The sequence below is a fragment of the Drosophila ananassae genome, chromosome 2R (assembly GCF_017639315.1).
Source record: "Drosophila ananassae strain 14024-0371.13 chromosome 2R, ASM1763931v2, whole genome shotgun sequence".
NCBI lineage: Eukaryota > Metazoa > Arthropoda > Insecta > Diptera > Drosophilidae > Drosophila > Drosophila ananassae.
In genome coordinates this window covers 10,500,571-10,526,185 of record NC_057928.1, presented here as the reverse complement: position 1 = coordinate 10,526,185, position 25,615 = coordinate 10,500,571, and the positions used below count along the sequence as shown (strand labels likewise).

The following is a 25,615-nucleotide window of genomic DNA, read 5'->3' as shown; positions in this document are numbered from 1 at the left end:
GTTTTCTGTGTAAAAGTCAGAGGGCAGGATCAAGAGGCCAGACAACGGGCTAACGCCCCAGCCTGATCCCCAGCCAATTAACCCTACGAACATGACCAGCCCGGTAAACAGAACTTGGCCACTAATGACATCGAATCCCCTGCTTTGCTCTGACTCTGACCCCAAACAGGAGCCCGCGTCGCCCTCGTCGCCATCGCCCCCATCGTCCCCATCGCTGCCATCGGCGTCATCGCCATCGCCATCGCATTTGGTTAAATTCATTAGCGTGGACCAAGTCACGACAAGTGTTGCGCCATCGCAGCTCCCCACCGGACTGCTGCCTTCGGTGCCCGCCCTCTCGGAGCTGCCCGGCCAACGGCATCACGACGCGGGCAAGTGGCGGGAGTTTTTCGCCCAGCTGGAGGCCTTCCAGCGCCAGTGCTCGGCGGCCGGGGGCCGTCTGGTGGCTGCCCTCAGCGACATCCGGGCCGCCGATCTACAGGGATTGCCCACGAGGCGTCAACTTTACGGCCAGCACCGTGCCCTCAGTCGTGCCCTGATGGACTCCCAGCTCCACAGCCTGCGCAAGATGGGGGCGGGTCAACTGTTCCTCCTGCAGGAGCTGGCGCGCGGCATAACCACTGCTTCTGGTAGTCCCAGCAGCCCCAGGATATCCTCGCCAGCGTCATCTCCGTCAGCCACTCCTTTGGTGGTCCTGAACCCAGATGCCGCCCACAAGCTACGCAAGGTGACCCTCCTCTTCAACGAAGTGGACCGGGCTGCCCAGCGACTAGAGCAGCTCACGGAGCAGCGACGGGAAAGACTCCGGCAACTGACCAGACAGCGAGCTTTGGAGGATGAGATCAGTGAGGTGAGTACGCTACTACTAGAGGGTACAATGTATAGAACCACTTACCAAAATATCTCCAGAAGTCTAAAAATATAGCTTATAATCTTCATAGCTTACTTATCATCCCTAGAATACCCGTAGCTCTGATAAATCCTATGATTTATAGCCCAGGCTAGATATTCCCTTGAGTCTTCTGCAAAAATGGAAAGTATCCTTAACTGACACTGCTCCCTAGGTTCGGCGATCGATTTATAATATCCATAAAATGGGTTTCTCCCGGCAACTTTGTAGCCCGATGTGCTAGAGGCTTTAATGAGCTGGGCACTCGGATTTGGGTTCGCTGACAGGAAATGCGGCAGGCACATCGAAATGCGAGTGCCGAACGCCGAATGTATCTGGCAGATAGGCGACGCACTCACCTGACATTGTTAATTGAATATGCATTGCATTTAATGCTGGCTTTATTAATTTATTACGCGCATCCGCTTAGCGTTCGCTCCACGAGGCAGTTGCAGTTGGAGGCATTAGCTTTAGGATCGAGTTGCTATATCTCGGGGGAATTGAGAGATGAGGCTGCCAGTCGGCGTCAGCAACCAAATGGAGCCGTTAGATAAGCCGAGTGAAGCCAAGGCAGCTGCGTGGATGCAACAGCATGTGAGTGACCAGATGCATCTGCTGCAGCTACTGCTTCCTGGCATTTTAATTGACTCGTTAATGAGTTTTGGCCAAAAGACGAAAGGGCTGCCATCGCTACCGCTACCGTGCCCGCCATGAACGTAATTGCACGCGCACGCACCCACAACGACTCGTCCTCTGGTACTCATATCTCCCGGCAAGTATCTCTGCAAAATTAATCAGCGGTGACAGTTGCAGCAACGCCTTTTGGCCAGGCTAATGCAATTCCTGCTGATTAATCGCAATCATTTGTTGCGGGATTAGCCAGTGCTGCTGTTTACATATTCGTCATACTTTCGCGCCACTATTTGGCCATTATTATCATGATTGTTGATGCTGCAGCGGGCACAGAGAGCGAAATTATTGAAGCTTGAAGTCTTTAAACTGAATTTCCAGTCTCTTAAACCCTTTGGAAAATAGCCAACATTTTTCTACGTGCAATGTTGCAGATGCAGTTTTCTTGGCCAACAAAAGTATGTCAAATTGCAAATACACGACACGCAGCTACCACACATGGATCGAATACCCATTCCCATCCCCAGCTCCTAGCCCAAGATGTATACAGATACGTCGACGAAATCCTCAATTTCATTTAATAATTTGCGGAAATTGGCATTTAAAAATTTGCAGTGGCTTGTTAACGTTTCTTGGCCTTTTTCACACGCTCCCGCGCACTCCGCTCCGTTTTGAAAAATGTGAGGCCATTTATCTGACTTGATTTTGAGCAAAAATTGAATTTTAATTGCCAAACGAAAAGTTAATGAGAAAAGTGAAAGCAAGGTTAAAGAAATTAAATGCAATCTTTCCCTCTACCTGGTTAGCTGACGATGTGCTTTGCTTTTCTCAGTCTCAATGTTTGTTTTTTTCTGATTTGTGTGATTTAGCGATTTTTTCAATCGATTTGTCGGCAGTTTGGGGCACCCATTGATTCGAATTCGCATTCGGATTCGCATTCGATTCGACTCGTTGACTTTGCCACTGGCTCTGCTCATTTCATTTGATTTGATTTCATTTCATTCATTTCCATTTCAAAAGTAGTTCACCGATAAGCCGCTGCCTGTCCATTCAACTGTCCGTATGTCGGCCTGAGAGACTGACTGAGACTGTCCGTCAGTCCGCCTGTCCGCTTGTCCGTCTGTCAGTTTGTCCGTTTGTCTGACTTGTCCCGCTTGTCATATCGCGATCGGCGCTAAAATCATACTAAGAGATACTTACGAGTATTTAACACCAACACGCTTTCAATTAAAAAGGCGTTGACAGCTACCAATTTTGTGCAGATCGTGATTGGCTTTTGTGTTGTCCCCTTATATCTCTTAGATACTCTCACGAACTCTTTATTTTTGGATAATCTGACAAGCCATTTTCTAATATAGTTTATAAGCCTTGTGACACAAAATATGTCTAAAGGGAAAGCTCTTAGAAACAATCCATTAAACCATTAAAAACCCTGACTATTTCTTCTCAACATTAATAGATTTCAAGGTAGTTTCGGAGATTCCTTCTGGTTCATGGGAAAGTTATACTATCTAGATTCTAGAATCTAGGGCTATTTACAAGTTGTTAGCATAGTTCTGCGGATTTTGCTTTTTATCGAAGGCAACCATCGCGAAGATCTCTGGTTAGTGTATTCGCTGCTGGCCGTGCCAATTGATCTGGGATTCATCTTGTTTCTTTTTAATTAAATATTTAATCCCCGCCACCAACAGGCGATGCCAAAACAAGCCTAACACACAAAACTGGACCACGAATAGCGTCTCCAGTCGACGGGCCAACCAGCCAGCCAGCCGGCCGGCTAAATAATGTCGCTGTCGTCCATTAGGCGTGCGCATTCAAACAAGGTGCGAAAAAAGATGCCGCCGATGTTGCTGATGTTGCATGTTGTTGCTGTTGCTATTGCTATTGCTGCCGCTGTTGCTGCTGTTGCTGTTGCTGGTGTCGCCATTTTGTGGCCAGAGCAACCAGCTAGCTGATGACATTATGATGCGATATGCGATATTATATCTAAATTGTTGATCGGCTGCATTAACTGGGAGCTTTGGAACTGGGCGCTGGAAATGGAGATGGAGTTGGAGCTCAAGCTGAAGCTGGAGATGGAAGCTCGAGCTGGAGATGAAGGTGGATTGCTCCACAAATATGGCCATGAGTTGGGTGAAAGAGCTAAATGCAGCTGCGGAGACAGATAAATAAACATTGCTGACGGTGAAATTGGATTTGCTTAGCGCGCTTTCTTTGAGTCTCTGAGATGCGAGTGGCTGCTGCTGTTTTTTCTTCACTCGCATCTATTTCTGTGTTTTTTTTTATGCGCAAATTAATTTGCGCCTTGTCGGCGGGCTTTGTGCAATGAAAACTATGTTTAATTGTTTCGCGCCTTGAATTGCCAACTGCCATAAGGAGCGTTTTGCTGGAGCATCTGTGTCGCGGAAGCCTGGTCGCCTGGTCGTCTGGTCGCCTGTTTGGGCCAACTTATTTATGGCCCCTGACATTTGAACCCCCGTCTAAGGCCAGGAATGCGGTGGCAAACAACGTCTCTTTCCCCTTTCTGATTTTTTTTTGGTGGACTTGCATAACCACAAAGTCCAGAGAGCTAATAACGAGAAGACCGCAGCTGCTTTTGGCCAAGAACTGGCTGCATAGAATTCGGTCAGGCGAGAGCCATGAAAAATGAAGGCTTATTTACTGTCGACATACCCAGTCCCGGGCGAACCCCTGCGACATGGAGCCCCGGGACCCCATCCACAGTGGCATTAATAATAACTGCATGCATTAGCCCTCGCAGGCATAATAAGTTTTTCCACCCAATAGAGATGGACTCCCAGTGTGAGAAGCCGCCTCCATTTTTCCACATTACGTTGAATATGTTATTTAGCTATTCAGTTATTCAGAATTTTCAAATGGCCAAACAGTGGAATTAATTTAATGACCCCGTTGCATAAAACACAATAATTAATTTTCCATATAACTCATAGAACTGGTTATAATAATTTAAACTCCTAACGGTCCCAAGTCGATTACCCTTAATTGCAATTAGTTGGCGGAAAATGAGATCTTGATTCGGGACTTTTTCACTTTGTCCTCGATGGCTTTATCCCAACTGTCAGTTGCTTAGCCAACTGTCGATTAGTCGCTGACACTCGGATAAATGCTAACCAGAAATTGAGAAATCAAAATAAGCTAATAAGCACTCTGGCAGCTTGACAAATCTTAAGTGGGCCATGAAAACTGGGCGAACCAGACAGGGAGAAGGCTTAAAAGGATTTGTGGTTGAGCTGGACTTAAGGCCGTGTTATTTCGGTTTTTGTTAAGAATATCTTGATGATTGGGGTGTGTCTATAAGGAATTTATATTCTTTTGATAACAAGCTTCGAGAATGAATTAACAAATTCCCTATCAAATAATTGAAATATTTTCATATTATCTTCGAACGGAAACCACTCGTAACTCTTTAGAATTCCCTCATTTCTTTGTAAGCTCGTGCGTGATGGGATGTATCACTCGTGTCCGCTGTCATCTCTACTCCTTGGCTCCCAAGATACTCGTACTCGTACTCCTGGTCGAATAAAATGAACACATGCTTGCCGCAAGTGCCGCCAATCGCAACCGGTTGAGATTGTTGCATGCAAATGTTCCACGCGAACAAACAATGCAGCTCCTGCTCCTCCTGCGCCTCCTACTCCTCCTGATAGCTCCTTCACCTGACCATATTTCCATGCTGGCCGTGTCATCAAAACGGACGTTAATCATACGCTTAGCAAGCCAGCCATCGCCGATGGCAATCTTGGCCTGGCTGGCTGGCATGGCCTGGCCTGGCTATCCCGTCTTGGCCTGGCTCAGAATGTCCATGGAGAGCGTATTTATTGAATTAACACTGGTCCTGCTCGGGGGACTGGGTCTGGGTCTGGGTCTGGGAGTTGGACTTGAACGTGGACTTGGAATTGGAATTGGTTTTCATAACCGAAGGGGTCTGGCAATCGCAGACAACAGACAAAGTGTAATTGTTGTCGCCGCCAGTGGACGTCAAAACGTAACTGTCACATTGGGTTTGACATGTTTTTTAACACTAATTTTACACGCATTTTTAGAAATCGTCAACTTCATCAACAGCTGTCATCATTTTTTGAGCGTCGTCACGTCCGCTCCCCAATGCAGTTGGATTTGTGGCTCCACAAGTATCTGGAGTCTTGTTGGTTGTTGGGGTTTTGGTTGGACAGTGTCGCCAGATCGACGATAAGCTCTACACTCATAAAAAATTATAGTTTCTTACTTATGGGATCTCCCTTTCTAAATTCCAATACCAAATAAATTTCTCCATTTATCCCAAACATTTCTTAAAGTGTACCAGCCCCGCCTCTATTTTGATGATGCACTTGCTGCGCCAAAGCAGCTTTACTGCCAGCAGCAGCACCAGCCACACCAGCAACTTGCAACAGCAACAACGGTTGCATGCAATATTGTCACCACATTAACGTCTTGGCCTTTTGTGGCCACAATTTATGACTCGGTGCGTGTCGCAGGGATTGAGATTGGTGGTGGCTGGATGGCTGGCTGGCTGGCTGGGGCTTTGGGCTGGGTTTTAGCCGGCTTCGTGCATCTTGGCTGGTTTGGAAAGTGAAAAATAAGTAAAATTGTAATCGCCTTTTGCCGTAAAATAGTTAAACGAAATTGCTTTATTACCAGCCATGCGTGCCTCGGCGTTTTCCACTCATAAACCCCTTACTTGGCCCAGTGGGAGATCGAATAAATGTGGGCCCAAAGGGATTAGGCCGGCAATAAAACTCGAAATAAATCACCTTGCTCCGCACACGACTGGGTGCTAAGAAAAATTGACATTTCAATTGGTTTCCCCGCCTAGATATATGAACTACATACATATGTTACCATGGCATCCATTAATGGTCGGCTTTCATGTTTAATGTCTCACTTGGCGCACTCGCATTCCGATCGCAATTCCTCTGATCTCTGGGCCAGTTATCGTCGCTATAATTTCTAACACGCTGCCATAAATTCAAATTCAAAGCAGCAAAAAAAACTTGGACAGAAATACTTAAAAGCCAGAGATAAGCTGGCAGCGATATGCTTCAGAAACCAAGAGACACAAGACATCAACAAGCCAGCACAGAGAACAAATTAGCCAACAAGAAATGAGACAGCCAACTGGCAGAGCATATCATTTAAGTAGTACTTCAAATAAATTACCCAATACCAGAAATAGAAGTCGCAGAATCCCCAAACAACTCCACAAATAAGTGGAGTTCGTAAATTAAACCGAATTGGCTAATACTCTGAGGTAACTCGAGAGCTGCGGCCAGACTTGACCAAATTATTGATTACTTCTAAGGAATGGTTCAGGTTTTGTGTATATCACACAGTTTTAAGGCTAAAGTTGATGTAAAAACATGTGATTCCCATTAATTATATCCATGAAAACGGAAATTGTAATCCATTATGACTTGAACCATATGTTGACATTGTCCAGCGCTAATGAGCCATAAACTTGCCACATAATGACTTACAGAACCAAGCTTCCTAGGAGTGAAGGCCAAGTCCAATTGCCAAATCGAATCACCCACTCGAAGGGTACATGAAATGCCAATACTTTTTTGTTTAGCTTGTCTGTAATAGCAACAACAGCAGAAACAACTAGAATAACAACTGCAACATTGGCGACAACTTTGTAAAGTGTCAAAATAAATTCGATATTGTGGCTTAAAAAATGTTTATGGCCAGGAGATAAATGCGCGACATTTGTGTAAATTACAAGTCAGCAGCGAAAGGAGCTGGAAGCTGAAGCTAAAGCTGATGCTGATGCAGGAGCAGGAGCAGGAGCAGGAGTGGCCACCACTGGAAGCCACGCATGCTCACAACTAGCCGCCGACGATATTGTTGCTGCCAGCCAGCCAGCAACTTGCAACGCAACGCATGTTGCTGTTGTAGGTGTTGCATGTGTTTTATGGCGCATGCGATCAACTTGTAAAACTGTCACGTTAAATTTGCGTTTTATGTCAGGCCGCACATAGGTTGCAAGAGTTGGAATAGCCGGGCTTAGGAGCTCTAACATCATCCCGAGAACAGAGTGCAGTCAACTCGAATGCAGTGGCTTATCAGCACAAAGCGGCTCCACATCCGCCGGGGATGGACTCTCCGGCTTATCGGGCAACCGTTGCAGATGCATGATGCCACTGGAAGCACCACAGGCGGATGGGTGACATTTGCCTATTTACTTAAGTACACGGAAGGAAAACAATGCTTGTGTATAGTATGAGTTAAGATACTACAAGATGGCTGGGACTTCTCCGTTTTCTCTCAGTGTAAGCAAATGCAAGACACCGACATTGGCGACATCGTCATCGGCGGTCGGTAGTGGGTGCCGGCTCCCAGTCTAACCCATTTTTTCTTCGGTTTCTTTGGCTTTGATTTAGTTTGGTTTGGCCTTTTGTTTACGTTTGCTAATTGTTTAGATTTTATTGAATTTCATTGAGTGCCGCCTGTCAGCGACGAGGACGGAAAGTCGGAACGAAATTGAAAATGTCTCATTATATACCACACAAGTACATAGACCGAGCGATGCAGAGCAGTTGACTTTAGCTTTTCCACTTCCAGTCGCGATTCTGAGCTGCCTGTGGCATGTTGCTGCAGTTTCTGTCGCGTCTGACGGACTTTGTTGGAGTTGTTAGCAATCGCGCCATGATCGGCAGTGAGGACGGCCCAAAATCGGATAGACCAGGCGCCGGTAAATTGGCAGCCGAAATAGCCAATTATGTGAGTCAGCGGCGAGAGACATTCTAGAGGATTGAGACGAGTTGTGATCCACTTATCGACGGCTATTAATAGTTCACAGTTCATTGATCGGCCCACGTCGCGGCGTCTTATCAGCATCGGTGCGGTTAGCAGTGAAAATCCACTTGGGGCCGGGCTTTACTAAATCAATTAATTAATTTATGGCCCGCCTGTGCGGGGTAATCGTTGGGAAACAATCTGCCGCAGCCTCATAAAGCCAAAAAGGCCAAACCCCAAACCCCAAGCCTCACTCCGGCGCGCCGGTTCGATTTCAATGTAAACAATTTGTGCAAGCCGGCTCTCCATCTTCCCCAATACAGGGTGACGCAAATCCATTAGAGATCGTAGTGCTATCTGATCCATCTGGGTCTGGGTCCCATTCAGAACCGATTGTTATGACATGTTTCGTATATATAATGACATCATTCCCCGGACGCGATGTGTTCTGTTTTATTTGATTGGAAATAGTTGAGGCACCAAATTGAACTGCCCAAGGTCCGATTTCAATGTCCACCTTAATTCACACTGATCTGGATGTCGGTTGGTAATAAATAAACACACTAGTGTAATGATTGAATGGTCAAAAGAGTGTTTCTTCTAATGACCTGTTGGAGGCAGTCTTTTGTGTTCTTTCGTGACTTAACACTCAATAATGTTTCAACTAAATGAAAGGTTTAAACCAAACTATTTATACTATTTTACTGGGTTGAGTTTATTCTAAAAACTATCTTTATATATTCTACAAGCTATATTTTAACAATTTATTTAATCAAGAAAGAGTATGACAGACTCTGTTCAATGCAATCGCCAATCCACCCTGTTGAGTCCAACTCCCCGCTCTAAATTTAGATTAATTAAGGCATCAAGTCAATTAAGAAATCAAGTTGATTGCACCACCCTGTATCTACATGGCTTAGACGATTGTTTATATATTTCTTTATATATATATATTTATATATACTACGCTGCTGAAAACCCGTGCCTGCCATATCTGATGAGCATGAAGAGTCAGCGTCTCTGACAGCCGATTGTGCGGCAACTGTGAAACTGGAGCAGCTGTTTCGAGCCCCTGCTCCAGTTCCTCTGCCCGATCTCCTCCAACACCCCCTTTTCAACTCCCACCTCTCCAACGTCCCTGGAGGTTTTGGTTTTCATTCATTTGGATGGGAACAGACGTGGACATGCCCCCAAAAGAGGTTCGGAGTTACTATCTGAAAGTTAGAAACGATCAACACTTGAGAAAAAGTTGTGAAAGGTTTATTCCTTGGCTTGAATTTAAGAATTTAAGTCAGGAGTTTTAAATATATGTATTAATTGGATAGAGCTACCGATTTATAGGCATCTTTTAGAAAGGAAACCCTAATCTTAAACCCTTTATTGTAAATCTCGACAACTATTTCTTAAATGCTCCAAATATTTGAATAAAAATAAAAATAACTAGAATTTGTAGTAAACCTTTTGTATAACTATTGTTTCCTGTGCAGAATTACAGATTTAGGAGCTGGGGGGAGAACCCAAAAACGGAAAGTGAATCGGTCGGTGCACGCGCCCGCGTCTCCCCCTTGGGAATCGGGAGTTGGGTGCTCTCTGGGATGGTTATACTACATAGCTGTGGTATGCCACAGTTAGCTGGTATGGAAGCTGGTTAGGCTTCGTTCCGCAGCATCATCATCGGCTTTGTCGATTGTATCAATTCAATTGGACGCAGCAGGTGATTAAAAATTGGTTAGAGCCACAAAATTATCAATGTGAGATCGTTGATTGCCCCGTGGCTGTTGTGTTTTGCTTATTTTATTTATTTTGTTTTTTTTTTTTCGTTTCTGGCCATGTCTACCTGTGTGGCTATATTATTGTGATTTCCAATACCTTTGGGAGGCCAGAGCTTCATCATACCCATAGTTGAGTCGTTTTATTTGATTTGTGTTCGATTGGATTTTAATTTGTAAAGTGGAGGCTAATTAGAGCGTCGATCATTTCTATGAGTTTCACTTTTCAGTGCTGGGATCTCGGGGATCGGGGAATTGGGACTTGGAAATGGGGAGGAGATGACTGTGGCGATGAGGAGATACATTTAGATATAGTTGTCGATGGGGAACCTTGGCCTCGCGTGAGCTTGTTAACATCGAGTTGAAGGTTTCCCACTGATTTCTAATGCTATCGTCCTATATTTTAAGGTCACCTCTTGGCTGGGCAGCGACGGAGCTGAAAATCTGCAAAAGTTTTCTCAACTGCACTGGGACGACGAGTCCCAGCTGAGGGCCCAAGAGCAGGAGTTTGAAAAGTACTACTTCATTGCAATGGTAAGTGTTTAAGACTCCTTTAAAGAATTGATCATAAAAACCATTCGTGAATCCACAGAAACATTTGGCCAAAGGACGAGATCTGCATGCGGCAGCCTTGAAGGTTTCCGTTCTGAGCGAGAGTGCCAACAACCTGAAGGCAGCCCTGGATCAGTTCGGCCACAAGCTGGAACTGGCCCACGAACGCTTCGAGTCCGTCGGGCACCTCCTGCACCTGCTCACCCAGCACCAACGGGAAAGCGCCGGGCGAGAGGAGCTGCAGCGCCTGGCGGAGCAGCTGGGTGCCACAGCGCTCCTGGAGAAGCACTGGCCGGCGATGCGGAAGAGCCACTCCCTGCCGGCAGCCAGCAGCACTCCTGCCACCTCCAGTGGCAAGCGTGTGAGCTACCGCTGCAGTTCCGGCAGCTCTGGCTCCTTTGAGGGCGGCCCCTCCGGTGGCAGTTGCAGCTGCTGGCGCGAAAGCCGCAACCTGGAGGACATGGACGAGCCCGAGGAGGAGGAAGAGGAGCAGGACTGCGATGGCGGCGACGGGGAGGAGCAGCAGTCCAAGATTGCCGACTCCGGCGTAGGCGTCTGCGATAACTGCGAACGTAATCCCAAGCTGGCCAGGATCTGCTCCTGCCAGAGTCTTAATGAGAAGAAGTGAGTTATGCAGATAGTGTATATTGTATTGTATAATATTTGTGTACCCTTCTTTTATAGTCACGATGAACTTATGGAGGATGAGTGCTTCGGAGATCGACCATCGAAGCGGTACATAGACATGCACTCGCCCATGGAGGCGAATGCCCACTTGCAGTGCCATGGTTCCAGTCTAGAGCTGCCCAAGCTGGAGGAGTTGAGCTGCCTGGAACCGAAAATACAAAAGTGAGACCAATCCTTTATGGATTTATATACTTATTTTAAATCTCTATGCCATTTAGAACGCTTCTATTGATCATGCGCGAGATGATTGGTACCGAACGCGACTATGTGCGCTCTCTCTACTACGTCATCGAGAACTACATCGATGAGCTGCTCCGGGAGGACATCCCGCAACCGTTGAGAGGTCAGCGCAATGTGATCTTCGGCAACATCGAGAAGATCTTCGAGTTCCACAACTCACATTTCCTGGGCGAGCTGGAGCGGTACGAGCGGAATCCCCTGAAAGTGGGTGCCGCCTTCCTCGAGATGGAATCCAAGTTCTACCTGTATGCGTTGTACAACAAGAACAAGCCAAAAAGCGATACTCTGCTTAGCGAGTACGGCAGCTCCTTCTTCAAGCCCAAGCAACTCCAGCTGCAGGATAAGCTCGATCTGGCATCATACCTCCTTAAGCCGGTCCAAAGAATGGGAAAGTATGCTTTGCTCCTCCAGCAGCTGGTCAAAGCCTGCCGGAGTGTAGAGGGGCCTGCTCTTCAGGAGATTGCCGCGGATGTGGAGGAACTGCAGCGGGCAGAGGAGATGGTCAAGTTCCAGCTGCGTCATGGCAATGATCTTCTGGCCATGGACTCCCTTCGAGATTGCGACGTAAATGTCAAGGAGCAAGGACGTCTGCTGCGCCAGAATGAGTTCCTTGTGTGGCAAGGACGCGGCGGCAAGAAGACCCTGCGTCAGGTGTTCCTCTTCGAGGAGCTGGTGCTCTTCAGCAAGGCTCGACGCTTTCCCGATCACAAGGTAAGCATTTTCTACAACAATACAAGTACATTGGCTAATTTTTTCTCCGATTTTTGTAGAATCTGGATATATACATTTACAAAAACAGCATAAAGACCTCAGACATTGGACTCACTGCCCACACTGGCGATTCGGCCACCAAATTCGAGATCTGGTTCCGGAAACGCAAGCCGGATGATACCTGGATGCTGCAGTGCATGTCGGAGGATATCAAGAATGCCTGGACCGAGGAGATCTCCAAACTGCTTTGGAAGCAGGCGAAAAGAAACAGAGGTGAGTTCATCAGAGTCTTAAATTTCAATAGCTTAACTCTATTTAATCCTTGACAGAAATTCGTCTGGCGGAGATGTCATCGATGGGCATTGGCAGCAAACCCTGCCTGGATATTCGACCCAGCAACAATCAGATCAGCGATCGCTCCATTCCCTTGGCCCAGCTGAACAAGAGTAAGATCCATTGTCTGATATTGATGGAAAGATCTTAATAGAAACCTTAAATAGCTCCCAAGCTGCGTCACTCGGAGCCCGGAAAGGGCAGCATGCGTCGCCCCAATTCGCTGATCTCGGAGAGTTCTCTGTCAAGTGGCACCAGCACAACCAGCGGCTCGTCAATCAGTGGTGGCTCATCGTCCGGTCACCATGACGGTGGTGGGGGACGGCACAGTCTACACTTTGGTAAGCTGCCCGGACCCCATAGCACTGGATCAACCACATGCAGCGCCACCTTGGAACTAATCAACGAAACGCAGACCCTTAAGCTAGGGAAGTCGCAGAGTGGCGCCAGTGGCAGCACCAAGGGATCGGAGCCAGGCGGCAGTGAGGGCGGAAGCGGGCAAGGACTCGGAGGCAGCAAACGACACCACAAACGATCGACCACAATTGTCAGCCAGCTGTCCATGGGTATTGAGCTTGAACTGTGTTATTTCTTCTAGAGGCACCCCGTAGATAGTAGTTGATCCCTGTACATAAAAAAGAGGAACCTCCCAGTATTACTGTATATAATCCCAACACCATACCCCTTTGAACATCTAACCCACAAACCGTAATCCGTTTCTGTGTCGTGTGCTGCATGTTTATGTTGAATGTTGTATGTTGCTATATGCATATGTATGTTGTGACTGTCCGCTAAGATTTGTACTCACATATATGAATATCCCCCCAATGCAGAAAGCGGCATAGTCTCGGATATCTGTGTCACTCCGGATCAGGAGCAGTCGGCGGCGGAGAGCAGCCGTAGCAGCTGGTCCACGTCCACAACATCAGCATCGGCGACTTCAACGACCAGTGCCTCCACGGTGATCCTGCGACGATATCGATCCTACGCCCATGCGGCGGAATCCGCAAATCCGGACGGCAGCGGCAAATAGAGGAGCTGCTCCTAGAATTTATATAGCGAACAATTTATAGCTTTAGCAAACGGTTTCATCTTCGGTATCATAACGATGAATCGCTAATTTTATTTCATTATTTTTGTTATTTATTATTTATTACACTTTAGTTTCGTTAATTTTTTGTCACATTCTCCGTATTTGATTTGGAAAATCGATTGAAATTATTGAATTCAGCGTGTCAATGTCGAAGCATATTTCACATATATGTATTCTATGTATGTAGATCTTAAATCCCACAATCGAACCAGTGCACACGAAAACCACATGAAACATTAATCATGGATAATACGAAAGGGGGCGGATAGGATGTGCCTCACGCCCACGTATCTGAATCGAAGATCATTACGTACAGCTAGATGATATGTAAACTAAGTGCCTACATTTAAATATAATACATAAATCTATATTTAAACAAATAAATGTATCGTAAATAGTTATAAGCAAAAACTTAAATTCAATAAATTTTGCTTCAATGTCAAAACCGGTCCGGATTTTTTATTTAAATATCCCGCCAAACCTAAATAAATACCGTGGTGAGTTTCTTTTTGAGTCAACTTATAATTCCCAAGTGCTTTTTCGATGCGTAGTGGGTTATATTGGAATCGTTACCATATGGACCGATGTACGTGATGAGACATCAATCCCGAGTCGCTTGCGATTGTGTGGGCCCTTTTCCAATTTTGGGGAAGGGGACGTAATTCTGACACTATTTTAGATTTTTTTCTTTTTTCATTCAATAGTTTTTACAAAAATAAGCATTTTACTTAGAACTATTCACTTAGAACTAGTCGGACCGACGTCTTCTAACCGCCATGAAGTGTTGATATGAACAGAACGTTGTCGTTGGGTTGCAGTTCGTAATCCAATTCACCCTGAAATAAGATGTAGGCTTAATTATGGAAATTTTGGCGAATAGTTCAATAATATTCCCACCAAGAGCTCCCAATCAGTATCATTGATCAGAACCAAAATGCCGGGTCGTCTAGACAACAAAACCAAAGTATGCGACTGTTATTTAAATAAAGTTTTTTGTAATTTAATGGCCAACTTACACTGTATCTCCTTGAAGAAAGAGTTCCGGTCGCTCTGTCAATATGTTGGCATGCATCCACTTTAGCAGATTAGCAATATTCCCTTAAAAAAACCATAGTAACAATGGAATTTTTAACCAATTCATAAAACTCACATTTTTTTGTGCCATCCAGGGCCAACTGGCGTCGCTTGATGTTCCCAAAAAGAAGTTCTGCCCCTGCGCTGCAAGTTAAATTAATAAAATTAAAAGTTCCAATTAAATATGCTTTTATTTACCTAAATTCCAATATTATTTTCAATTCTGCCGTGCCCATGATTCCATATGATTTGACTAGAGTGACCAAATCAAATTTGGAAACTATCGATATATCGATGCTTCTTCAAAGGAATGAAGCTCCAGAAAATCGTAACGATGGAAATGAAGCTCCAGAAAATCGTAACGACAACTTTACATATTCCGTAAATTCCAGTATTCTGCCGCGCAGAAATGTAAAAATGGAAATTTAAAATTTGGAATTATTAAGCAATTCAAACTATTCCTGGCTTATTTAAGGGAAAAATAAGGGAGTTCATTGTTTTAGATTTGATCATTTATTAGTAAAACTAAATAGTTTGAAAGTCAAATGTGGATGTGCAATGTGAAATGTGCAATTTTATCCAAACAATTAAAGTCATTAATTAACATTTTTCTATTACTAATTTATTAAAAACATTTAAAATTACATGGCGAAGCCAGCGCCACAGGAGACACAGGAGATTGATTAATATCAGTCTAATCTGTTGAGAAAAAATTGCATATTAATATTAATTTCATTAATTATGTTTTTCTAACTTACCCAATATGCAATCGAGGATCTCCTCCGAAACTTCATACAAATCTTCTTGTCCATCCTCCGCCGTATCCTCCAAGGCATCCCTCCGTTCGTTTTTTTTCCTGCTCCAACGCTGCCGTAAATCCAGCATCTCTCCAACTGCCTTGTACATTATATCCTTCCGTCCCTTGCACTTAAATTTTTTGTGCTGCCCAAGGTTAGGGAGCACTTTTACATATGGGCAATACGGGCAGCTGTGAGTCTTTGGTGCGTCTGCACACTTCTCAAAGTGTGCAGAATAGTTTCTTTTCGTCCCACATTCCATTAAACAGAGTGGGCACTGTAAGGGGTCGTTTGTCCACAATTTCCCATTGGCGTCTATATGTGTCACCTGCTTCCATTTGTGTTAATATTTCGCGCGGTAAACGCGTTTAGCCTTTTTCAAAGGTGGCGCGCCGTCTTCCACCACCAATGGCTCCGGCGCTGCCACCACCGGCCGCCTTTGAGGGGCCACAACCACCCGCCTTTGAGGGGCTGCGCGCTTAACAATTGTTTTCTTAACAATCATTTTCTGAAAGAAGATTTTTAGTAAGAACCATGAGACTTTCTACGGATTACAATACGGTACAATACAATATAATCCGAATTTCATAAGGATCGGCCGACTATATCTTATAGCTGCCATATGACTGAACGGTCGGACTTAAGTATTTTTTGAGCTACACGAAAGGAAAGCTAACTTTGGCATATTGAATTATTTTGCCCAAAGAGTAATCTGTACCAAGTCTCAACCCTCTAACTTAAAAAACACCACAGTTATGGCATTTCCGATCAATCAGTTATATGGCAGCTATAGAATATAGTCGACCGATCCCGTTCCGACTTATATACTACTTATTTTTTTGACCAACCCTTTTTTATGTTTTTAAGGTTTAATCGACAATAAAATCAACAGATTTCGTGAAATATTCTTATGTTAAGTATTTTTAACAAGAGGATTGGACAAGTATATTAATTCTCATAAGGATCGGACAAGTATTTATTCAATATATATAATAATAATCTTATACATACAAAATTATACATTTTTACATAATTTCGAAACATTTTGAATTTGTCGTGGACGTCAATATCGTGGTTCGTATGAAAATGCAATTTCATTTCCATCCGTTTCCATGTGCATTTCGAGCGAGCTTTCTAACGGGACCTCAAAAGCTCCAGCAGCCATCTCTTACTCTTGAACAGCTGATTCTTTATTTACATTTTACCCGCCATGGAGCTCGTATACAATTTAAAGATGTTCGAAAAGTATAATTTCTCCCACGCATTCAAATTTTGGATGGATAAACGAAAATTGGAATTGGAGAAAGGGAAGGTGAATATGAGCAGTAACCTCAACTTCATCATCGAAGGTGATGAACCATTTTTCATCGCTTTCGATGAATTTCACATGAAACACATTCAAGTAAGCAATAATACAATAACACAATAATAATATAATAAATAATAATAACATTTTTATTTTACAGAATGCTCCTAAGTGTTTCCATGGGTGGAAAATGTTTGCCATTGCGGCGTCCAATTTAAATGGACACCTGCAAATCATACATTTAAAAGCTGTAAGTGTAATATCTACACAAACCAAATTAATTTATTAAAATAAATATTCTATTTTCAGATGTCGAGTGGGATAGGGAAATTGGGGTCCGTCGCCATTAAGGATAGCGTAGAAGAAGTGCTCAATTTAATAGAAAAATCGCGCTTAAAAAGCAAATTGGCCGGCGCAGTGGCGGACAAATGCCCCTCGAAACAGGAGGCAATAGCCTTCTTACAACAAAAACAAGTACCGGTGTTATATGACCTAAACCATTTTTGTGGAACTATCCTACGGTTAGGTCATGTTGATAAGATTTTATCACACCTGTATCTTGATGTTTCATTTTCGAAACATAATTTTGTTTCATATATAACAAAATTTAAAAGTTTAGTCGGGGACACCGTCCCAGTGGATTTGAAGGATCGATACATAGACGAGGCAAGTTTTAATAAAACTGTTATAAAAAAACATTTAATAATACTTTTAACCTTTCAGTTGCTCAGCTTGGAATCCTTTGTGAGGAACGTGTTCCAGGTGTATCCAGAAAGGAGCACGAATTTAAAATGGTTGAATTCGAACCATTTCGAAAGAGTGGGCGCTTTGCTAGTTAGCAAAGCCCATCTCGGAATGGAAGAAGGATTCCAGCAAAACCCTTGCTGACCCACAAAAGGCCATACAATTCGTGGCGACATTGGCCACTGTCATTGTGCAGTTGATGCACAAAAATTTAAAAATCACGTAAGCATTCATGCACATATTTTATAAAATTTAAATAACTAATATATATAATTTATAGGCGTGTTGCACTGTCACAGTTGCATCGCTCAGAGGAGGATACTATCGAATCCGAAGCAGGACCCTCGAAAAGAGCCAAAATGGATTAGTATTTAACTTATCTTATCTATAAAATCTGTTCCAGTTTTGATTTAAAAAATAGTTTAATGATTCAACTTAAAATATACTTTTAAAAATTGATTTCCTACTTTTTTATAAATCAAAATGGTTTTATCTTATACATCACATAATTATATACTTATTTTGTAGTATTCTGTTTCAGAATCGGATGCGTTTTGTGCGTCTCCTTTATTTTTAAAATTTTAAAGCAAATCCTCTTTAGAATTTGACAAAGACTATGAAAAACTATATAAAGAAGGTGATTCTTAAAAAAAAAGTTTTATCAAGAATCAATATAAAGATCAATAAATATTTTTCGCTTAATTGTCAGAGATTGCGAAACTCGAGAAAATAATTTGATATATACTTTAGTTTTTAAGCTCTTTAGTGTATGGGTTTTGAGAATAAATCAATATATCCTTAAATTTTAGTTTAATTTTAGAAGAAAGAACAATTGAAAATACTAGAAACATTGACAATCTCCCTCGGGCCATACTATAACTTAATGGGCAAGTTCAACCAAATTCGTCTTTTAAACGATAAAGATATGGAAATAAAACAATCCAAATTGCTTTTGGTAATCAACATTTATTGCTGCTCCTTGCTTTTCGCAGTCTTATCCTCCCTGACACTAAAATCCAGTTTGAAATCAACAGGCTTATCATATCCCATGATTTTTACATAGTGTTCAGGGTCATCGAATAAAGCGGGATCCACAAATAAAGGTCGCTTATTGACCAAAAAGGAGGTGAACATACCGGGGACCTCTGGCACCACAACGTCATTGGGTCGAAACTTTGTCTGCAAATCAAAAAACTATAAACACAGAAAGCCAAAAACCATGTTAATCCATACCTTTATTTTCTGCAGAAGAATTGAAATTGTGGTGGCCGTGTATTCCTCCGTTTGTGGATTGTAGTGCAGCTCCGTCACATACTTTTTGGTAATGAAGTGCAGAAGCAAAGGAGTTACAAAAGTGAAGAAACCCCCAACGGAACAGAGGAAAACCGCCATTCCTGTCCCGCCGATTTTCATTCCCTGCTCCAGGAGAATCGGCTGAGCAGCCAATCCGGCAAGACTCGTGCTCAGCGAAAAGAACTTGACCAGCTTCATGCGGGGAGCCAAAGTTCCGTAATATATACGCTGCAGTTCATCCTCCGATCCGTCGGATTTAGCGGCAAGCCACCTGCTTGGTAGCTTTTGCTGTTGCAGCTGATGGTGTTGTTTTTGTAGTGCTCCATAGGAGCCGGCGATGTATCTGCTTTTTCCTGGCAGGTGGATTTGACGGGTTGCACTACCAAGGCATGCAGCGAGCTGCGCCCCACGTGGGAGTACTGTTCTTATAGTAAACATTTCCCTTTTTAATACAAATTTTAATAAATAAAATCAGATGTTTTTAAGAGAAGTTAAATAACAACGACGTTGCCAGATATTCAAAACAAAACCTCATTCCAATCTGGTATTTTTATTTTCTTGATATATTTTATACCAAAATATTTTATACCAAAAAATTCTAGTATGAAATTTTTAAACCAACTGGAGGGAAATTTTTTGATTCATATTTTATTTATTTTTCATATTTGCGTTTATTATAATTAACGCAAGATAGTTTTTAGCGAATTCCTTAAATATGTTATAACCCATCGAAAAACGGAATACCATTTATGAATCAGAGAACTATTCCCCTTCAATCTGCATCAAAAGATTGAAAAAATCAAGAACACAAAATTTGGCCCATTTTCTGGCCAAAATCATGATGGTACCCCTTTGAAAAATATCGAAAATGGGGTCAAAATTTTTGTTGCCAGGTTTTGATGTGCAATGATGCTACTCGGAGTTCTCAGATCGGGAAGGTATGACATTCACGGATCATCCAAGTATTAGCCGAGTTATACACATTTTCCCTCCAGGGAAATTCGAAATCTGGAACAACGTTTCTGATATTTTTTTTATTTTCCCAAAATCTAAGATTTCCATTCAGTTCTTAGCGAATATCTTAACTATATTGAAATCGATCGAAAAACGGAATACCGTTTATTAATCAGACAACTATCCCCCTTCAATCTGCATCAAAAGATTGAAAAAATCAAGGAAACAAAATTTGGCCCATTTTCTGGCCAAAATCATGATATGAGAAAAACCCTTTGAAAAATATCAAAATATAAAATATTGACCCCCTTTGAAAAATATCAAAAATGGGGTCAAAATTTTTGTTGCCAGGTTTTGATGTGCAATGATGCTACTCGGAGTTCTGATATCGGGAAGGTATGACATTCATGGATCCTCCAAGTATTAGCCGAGTTATACACATTTTCCCTCCAGGAAAATTCGAAAACTGGAACAACGTTTCGGATATTTTTTTATTTTCCCAAAATCTAAACTTCTATTTTTCGATCGGTTTCAATATAGTTAAAATATTCGCTAAAAACTGATTTGAAAATAAATACCATAATATTTGTATCACTTTTTACAAATAGGCAAAAAAAGTCTTTTGCGAGAGTATTTCTAGACTTCCCTTTATCCACATTAAAATATCTAAATCTATAAACTAGCCACTTAGCTTTTGAAAAGCGCTTGTTTTCCCAGCTGATGCAAACAATGCGTCCCACAAAGTGGCAAAGGTCGAGTGTCAACTGGAGATTGGAATGGATTAACAATTAACAGTGAGAACGGAGGCGTAAAGTGGAACCCCTGTTGTGGTGTTATCTGAAAACCAAAAGCATGCACAGAAAACTGGCATGTGGATCGGAATTAATATGCTCGAATTAATGGCAATTGATAGGTGGGTGGATCGGGCCATAGGATGTCCTTAAATGTGGTCCAGTACGCACATAAATTGTGCATTATAGACCATGTGCACTAGATACGGCTCTAGTTACCGCCACTCCACTTTTGGCGGTGGTAGTTGACCACATTTTTAATTTATGTTGCTTTAATTGCTTAAATCGAATTGCATGTAGAGGTTATTTGGTTATATGGTTACAGTACTTATGCATGTTATTTATTTTTTATATTTTTGTGAAATTGGAATAGTAGTGAGCCGAGTGTACGCCTGACTGAGCTGCACTTTCGCATCCAGTTCCACATAGAGTTGACTGACAGGCGGGCGGAGATCTTAAAATTGCTTTAATACAGAGCGTCCGATTTCATTGGGCTGCATTCAGGCGTCACTAATCAACAATTTTCAAAGTGACCAAAAATCGCATTTGATTTTGAATTGCCATTGCATCCGTTGCATCCACAGCTCCACTGCCCAAGTCACAGCTCAACTGGCTGACATGTGCCCCTAGGCCCACTCCGACCAATCCTGGCAATCCTTTTGTTATCCGTGCCTTTTGTTGTCATTTCATTATTGTTATTTCATGCATCATATTCATTCCCCGACTGTCGTCCATCGTTGTTGCTGCTTGGCAATTGTTTGGCCGAAAAATTTCACATGCAGCAGGCAAAATAATTCATCGCAAAAAAATCAACGCTGATATATATGGACGAGCTAGTGGCAGGGCAGGAAAAATAGTTGCCACTGCGGCAGGATGGGGAGCAGGAGAAACAGCATATTGCTCATTCAAATTCGCTGTGATATCAATTTATTTTTATGCTTTGGTGACGACCTTTTTTATGCAACCCGCTCCGCCATAATTCAACCACCTTGCCCCACACTGGGGCATAAACAAGCCACCATAAGGACCTACATGGAGGTCCTATGCCGTCTGATTGATGTGATTTTCGATTGCAGTTGGCAGTTTGTTTTATTTCCCTTTTTTTTTTGTGGGTCGCCCATTGGACGGCGGCTTATTTGTTTTAATGGCTTTATTAATTTATCAAATTATGCCATATAATTAATAATTATTGTTCATCCTTCGAAACTCACTCAAAAGTTTGCTCAATTGCCCCAGATCCACTGAGCTCTGGCTCAGCCTTTTGAGTTCTGGCTCATTTCTGCAAAGTTCGAAGGACTCGAAAGGACACCAGTTCGATGGCAGCTACAACTGGTTCGACCTATCCTTCGAATATGTTGCAGTTGTCTGTTGGAGGGGCTTTAAAAGGACTCGCAACTTGGTTGATAACCTGGTTGGATGTGTCCTATTGCGTTCGATGCAACTTCGAGGACAGGGTCCTTGAAACGATAGAGTCCACAAAATAATTTCACTCAAACCGTGACTGAGTGAAAAGAAATTGGGGTTGTAACCCCTCTTATACGACAGAGTATAATATATTTCTTGTTTAACAAAAACTTGAGTATCCAGGACTTGGATTAAACTCGAGCTATGGATTCAGGACTATGAGCTTAGAGTCATTTTAGCCCCTGAAATGCGATTAGGATGCGCTTTACAATTAACATGCTAACGAGACCGCAGAAAACGACACAAAAGTGTCACCTCAAAGGTAAAAAAAGAGCCTGAAACACAGAGGTCAGAGAAAATGGGTGGCGATGGCGGGTCCTTTTAGTTGGTGGTGACACCACAGACAGCCCTGGTGGTCCTGTAATTGTAGAATTCGTAGTATCAGTGGTCTGGCGCGATGTGCAATAAATCATTTAAAATTCACTTTAACATGCGCATGCAGCGGCGAGAAAATTCTGAGTTTTTAGTTTCCACCGTTGCCAGGGGCGTGGCTAAATGTTAAACTAAATGCTGGAATAATTACAAGCTTAAAATATGCGGCAGGGGGCGAGTCAAGTTAAAGGAATTCATACATATCAGCTAAAAAAAGAAAGCACTTTTGGCAGTAGAGGAACCTGGAAGGAATTCGATAGCGTGCAGGTGGGAGGTGGAGGCCCCCGTTCCTCACTTCCATTTGGCTTCATTGTCAGGCCAAGTACTCCACCCTATCCCCTTTCCGGTTCACCCAAGCACCCATACACCCTTATACCCGTAATTCATGTTCACGCTCACCCGGAGCCATTATTATGTTTCGTTCCGTTGTACTCCGCAAATTGGTAGTTCATTTTGAGCACATTTTGTGCCTGGCTGGTTATTAAATTGGTTTATAATTTATACGCTCGTGAACTCGTAATTTCCTCCATTTAATAAAGACAAATGTGTAGCAAGTGGGTCAATTTTACGAGTGCCTAGCAAGCTGCGATCTCTGAGTTATGAGTGCAGCAGTTGCAGCAGCCAAAGGATTTCTATCGCCATCAGGGCAGAGTCTCTGGTTGCCATGGCTGCTCCCCAACAGGGATTCAATCGGCTCCCATCGCCAATGCAGGCAAATTAGTTGCACACTAACACACACAACCGAGAGCCTCCTTAAAACAATCGCCCACATTTTATCCTTTTTCAGGCATACTAGTTGCCCCGGCAACGACAAAGGAAAAGTTTCACCATCTGTGCTGAAATAATTACTGACAAAGCCTTAAATATTAAATTACACACTTATTTATTTTGGGCAGCCCCCAATGAAGCTCGTTCAGTTCGAAGGACATCGGCAAACCATCGCCGTGGCCATGTCCTGTTCTCACGTACAATGTCCTTGTCCATGGCTGCAACAGTGTGCGAATACGCAATGTCTTCGCCAGCTATTCAAATACCCGTACTCCTCCGTCCGACAGCCACTCCGGTTAGAGGGGACTCCGTACTCCGAAGCTCTGGACTGCGCCACTCTGGTGTTTACTTTGTGGTTATTTTGAGGCTACAAGTTGCAACTTTTACATTTACGAGAACAAGAGCAAACAGCAACCGTAGCAACATCCAGTCGGGAGCTGTCTGGCAAGTCCCTTCTATTCCTCTTCTTTTCAGCTCACCGAGAAAAAGGATCATCCCAATTGGTTAGCAATTTGTTATTTTTTCGACGGGAAAATGGCTTTAAAAAGTAGGATTATGATTTGGTTATCTAAATAAGAGTTTCTTTAAATTTTTTTCGAAGTTTTAAAAGGAGCAATACATATCCATAAATTAAATTTTTAAAGGCAATCAGTATTAGTTTGCGAAGTATAACACATTGCAGTCATAAATAAAGATTTTTGATGAAAAACATTTTTGTAACCAAAGGAAGCTTAATGTTTTCTCTGCAGCTACCAAAGCCCTACCAATCTACAGGAGTTCCCTGCTCCGATGCTCACCTTAATCTAATGAAAATTAAATGCCTGCAAGGGGCATCAATCTGTAAGAGGCTGCCGTATTAAAGTGTCCTTTCATTAGCCCAGTTACGGTTGCCAGCACCACCCACTGTGATTCAGAAAATGCAACTTAAATTTCAATAAAGTCCGAAATGGTACTTGCTCGGCACTGCAGTCGATTCAGCCTGGCTGCCATGTCCGATGTCCGATGTGCCATAGTCGTCCGATGTCCGATATCCGAGTGAGCGAGCATGTCTGTCCTTCCGCTCCAGCACGCAGCGAGATTCAAGCTGTCTGACAGCGTTTAAATCAAAATTAAACCCCCGAAAATAAGCTGCAGCTTCGAGTGTGAGTGGGTGCCGTAAAACAGCTGCCACTGTAGCTGCCACTGCAGCTGCAAGTGCAACACAATCAAGGGTCTAAAGTCATTTGGCTTTGTTGCTGCCATCGCAGCACACTTGCCCCATTATGAGTATACTTTCAAGGGTCCAGCAATTTCAGGAAATTCTCAAGTATTCTCATCAAATGTGTTAAATTAATTCAAATTTCCTCTCATATCCTCATCGATTCTAAGTGTTTTAACGGTACATTTCATGTGTAATTTCTTCCCTTTATCAACATCCTTGATAAAATTTCAGTTCTTGCCAAGTTTGAAGACACAGGAGGTGGAAGAGCTACAAAAATTTCAAAGTAATTACGGCTAATAACTTAGTTACCTTCACAAAAGACAGGCAGTGACTTATTCACCTTTGGTTTCCTAGATTATCAAATGTGTTTACCATACCTTGTCGCAAATAAATAAATTATGACTTTTAAACAGTCACTCAATTGACCCACAAAGTCTTATTATGAATTTTCAATGATTTTAAATGGTTTCTCTTTCCAAATCATTGAACAGAATTTAATTGTTTTTGCGACAGCACAGTTCTGTTTGGCTTTATAAAAGAAATTAGAGTCATAGTTCTTAAAGAGAGCAAGCTTATTAGTTTTGAAAATAAATTTAAATAAATTGTTAAGCGATAAAAACCTTTAATTTAAATTTACTAACTTTCTCTTTAATTAAACTATTGGAGTTTAAACTAAAAAGGTTAAGGAAACTAAAAAGAGTGACTTTGAATTGTAAATAATTTTTTTGTTGGGCAAAACTCGGGTAAAATATTTTTTATGACCCTTGGCCAGTTTCTTCGGCGGTCCCACGCTGCGTATACGTAATGTTTTGTTGGCTTGGCTTTTTGGTCGATGCAGGCGCTCTGACATAAGGGCGTGTGTGCATCCGAGGCGATTTAATAAAAATAGATGAGTAAACCGGCATTAGACAGGACCCTTCACCCACCTCTGCCCTCTCCCTGCCCCTCTCCCCTTCTAGCTTCATAGCTGTCTCTCTCGTACACCCCATTGGCTTTGTGCCGTCGTCTCACTTCAAGCGTTACAAATTCAACTTTAAGCGTTTTGACGCTAAGTAGTTGATGGCAGGCATTGGGGTGTTCAGGGCTCTCGGGATACTCGGAGGTCCTCCCCATCTTCCATCGCCCATCGCTCATCTCCAGATGACTGTTGATGGCGATGCCAGGGCAACCACGATTGAGTGCACTCCCACA

General features: G+C 43.0%; 3 protein-coding genes and 1 long non-coding RNA gene across 8 annotated transcripts in view; 2 read left to right on the top strand and 2 right to left on the bottom strand.

Annotated features, from left to right (window-relative positions):
- Positions 1-14,105, top strand: part of LOC6493522 (triple functional domain protein) — a 55,186-nt gene extending 41,081 nt beyond the window's left edge. For 2 of the 3 annotated variants that reach the window (XM_001957883.4, XM_032453738.2), the window contains exons 9-17: positions 170-850; positions 10,453-10,578; positions 10,637-11,220; positions 11,281-11,445; positions 11,502-12,234; positions 12,294-12,507; positions 12,564-12,680; positions 12,735-13,133; positions 13,401-14,105. In XM_001957883.4, coding sequence (XP_001957919.2) covers positions 170-850; positions 10,453-10,578; positions 10,637-11,220; positions 11,281-11,445; positions 11,502-12,234; positions 12,294-12,507; positions 12,564-12,680; positions 12,735-13,133; positions 13,401-13,600 — 3,219 coding nt within the window. In that variant the 3' untranslated portion in view covers positions 13,601-14,105. Of the gene's footprint in view, positions 1-169; positions 851-8,110; positions 8,261-10,452; positions 10,579-10,636; positions 11,221-11,280; positions 11,446-11,501; positions 12,235-12,293; positions 12,508-12,563; positions 12,681-12,734; positions 13,134-13,400 lie in introns of those variants that run through there. The other variant, XM_014908943.2, reaches the window with a different exon arrangement.
- A 228-nt stretch (positions 14,106-14,333) lies between these two features.
- On the bottom strand, positions 14,334-15,037 carry LOC6506415 (ubiquitin-related modifier 1 homolog). 3 transcript variants are annotated; one of them, XM_001957885.4, is made up of 5 exons: positions 14,933-15,035; positions 14,811-14,878; positions 14,677-14,758; positions 14,558-14,606; positions 14,334-14,496 (listed from the first exon to the last, which is right to left on the bottom strand). In XM_001957885.4, the coding sequence occupies exons 1-5, from the start codon at positions 14,968-14,970 to the stop codon at positions 14,428-14,430; spliced, it is 306 nt and encodes a 101-aa protein (XP_001957921.1). In that variant the 5' UTR covers positions 14,971-15,035; the 3' UTR covers positions 14,334-14,427. The 3 variants fall into 3 exon arrangements, with proteins under 3 accessions (XP_001957921.1, XP_044570658.1, XP_014764766.1); XM_044714723.1 differs by lacking the exon at positions 14,558-14,606 and having other exon boundaries at positions 14,677-14,735; positions 14,933-15,037; XM_014909280.3 differs by lacking the exon at positions 14,558-14,606 and having other exon boundaries at positions 14,933-15,036.
- A 1,698-nt stretch (positions 15,038-16,735) lies between these two features.
- On the top strand, positions 16,736-17,519 carry LOC116655927. Its single transcript, XR_006507057.1, has 3 exons — positions 16,736-16,933; positions 16,998-17,087; positions 17,147-17,519. It is a non-coding gene; the product is annotated as an uncharacterized LOC116655927 (long non-coding RNA).
- A 1,008-nt stretch (positions 17,520-18,527) lies between these two features.
- LOC6506412 (transmembrane protein 70 homolog, mitochondrial) lies at positions 18,528-19,414 on the bottom strand. The gene is made up of 2 exons (XM_001957887.3): positions 18,815-19,414; positions 18,528-18,760 (listed from the first exon to the last, which is right to left on the bottom strand). The coding sequence occupies exons 1-2, from the start codon at positions 19,310-19,312 to the stop codon at positions 18,548-18,550; spliced, it is 711 nt and encodes a 236-aa protein (XP_001957923.1). The 5' UTR covers positions 19,313-19,414; the 3' UTR covers positions 18,528-18,547.
- Between the last annotated feature and the right edge of the window lie 6,201 nt (positions 19,415-25,615).

Coding starts and splice junctions, on each gene's coding strand:
- LOC6506412 (XM_001957887.3), bottom strand. CDS start 19,312: ATGTTTACTATAAGAACAGTACTCCCACGTGGGGCGCAGCTCGCTGCA. Junction 18,761..18,814: donor TTCTTCTGCAGAAAATAAAG/GTATGGATTAAC, acceptor TTTGATTTGCAG/ACAAAGTTTCGACCCAATGA.
- LOC6506415 (XM_001957885.4), bottom strand. CDS start 14,970: ATGGGCACGGCAGAATTGAAAATAATATTGGAATTTAG. Junction 14,879..14,932: donor AAAATAATATTGGAATTTAG/GTAAATAAAAGC, acceptor TTTAACTTGCAG/CGCAGGGGCAGAACTTCTTT. Junction 14,759..14,810: donor CCTGGATGGCACAAAAAAAT/GTGAGTTTTATG, acceptor GGTTTTTTTAAG/GGAATATTGCTAATCTGCTA.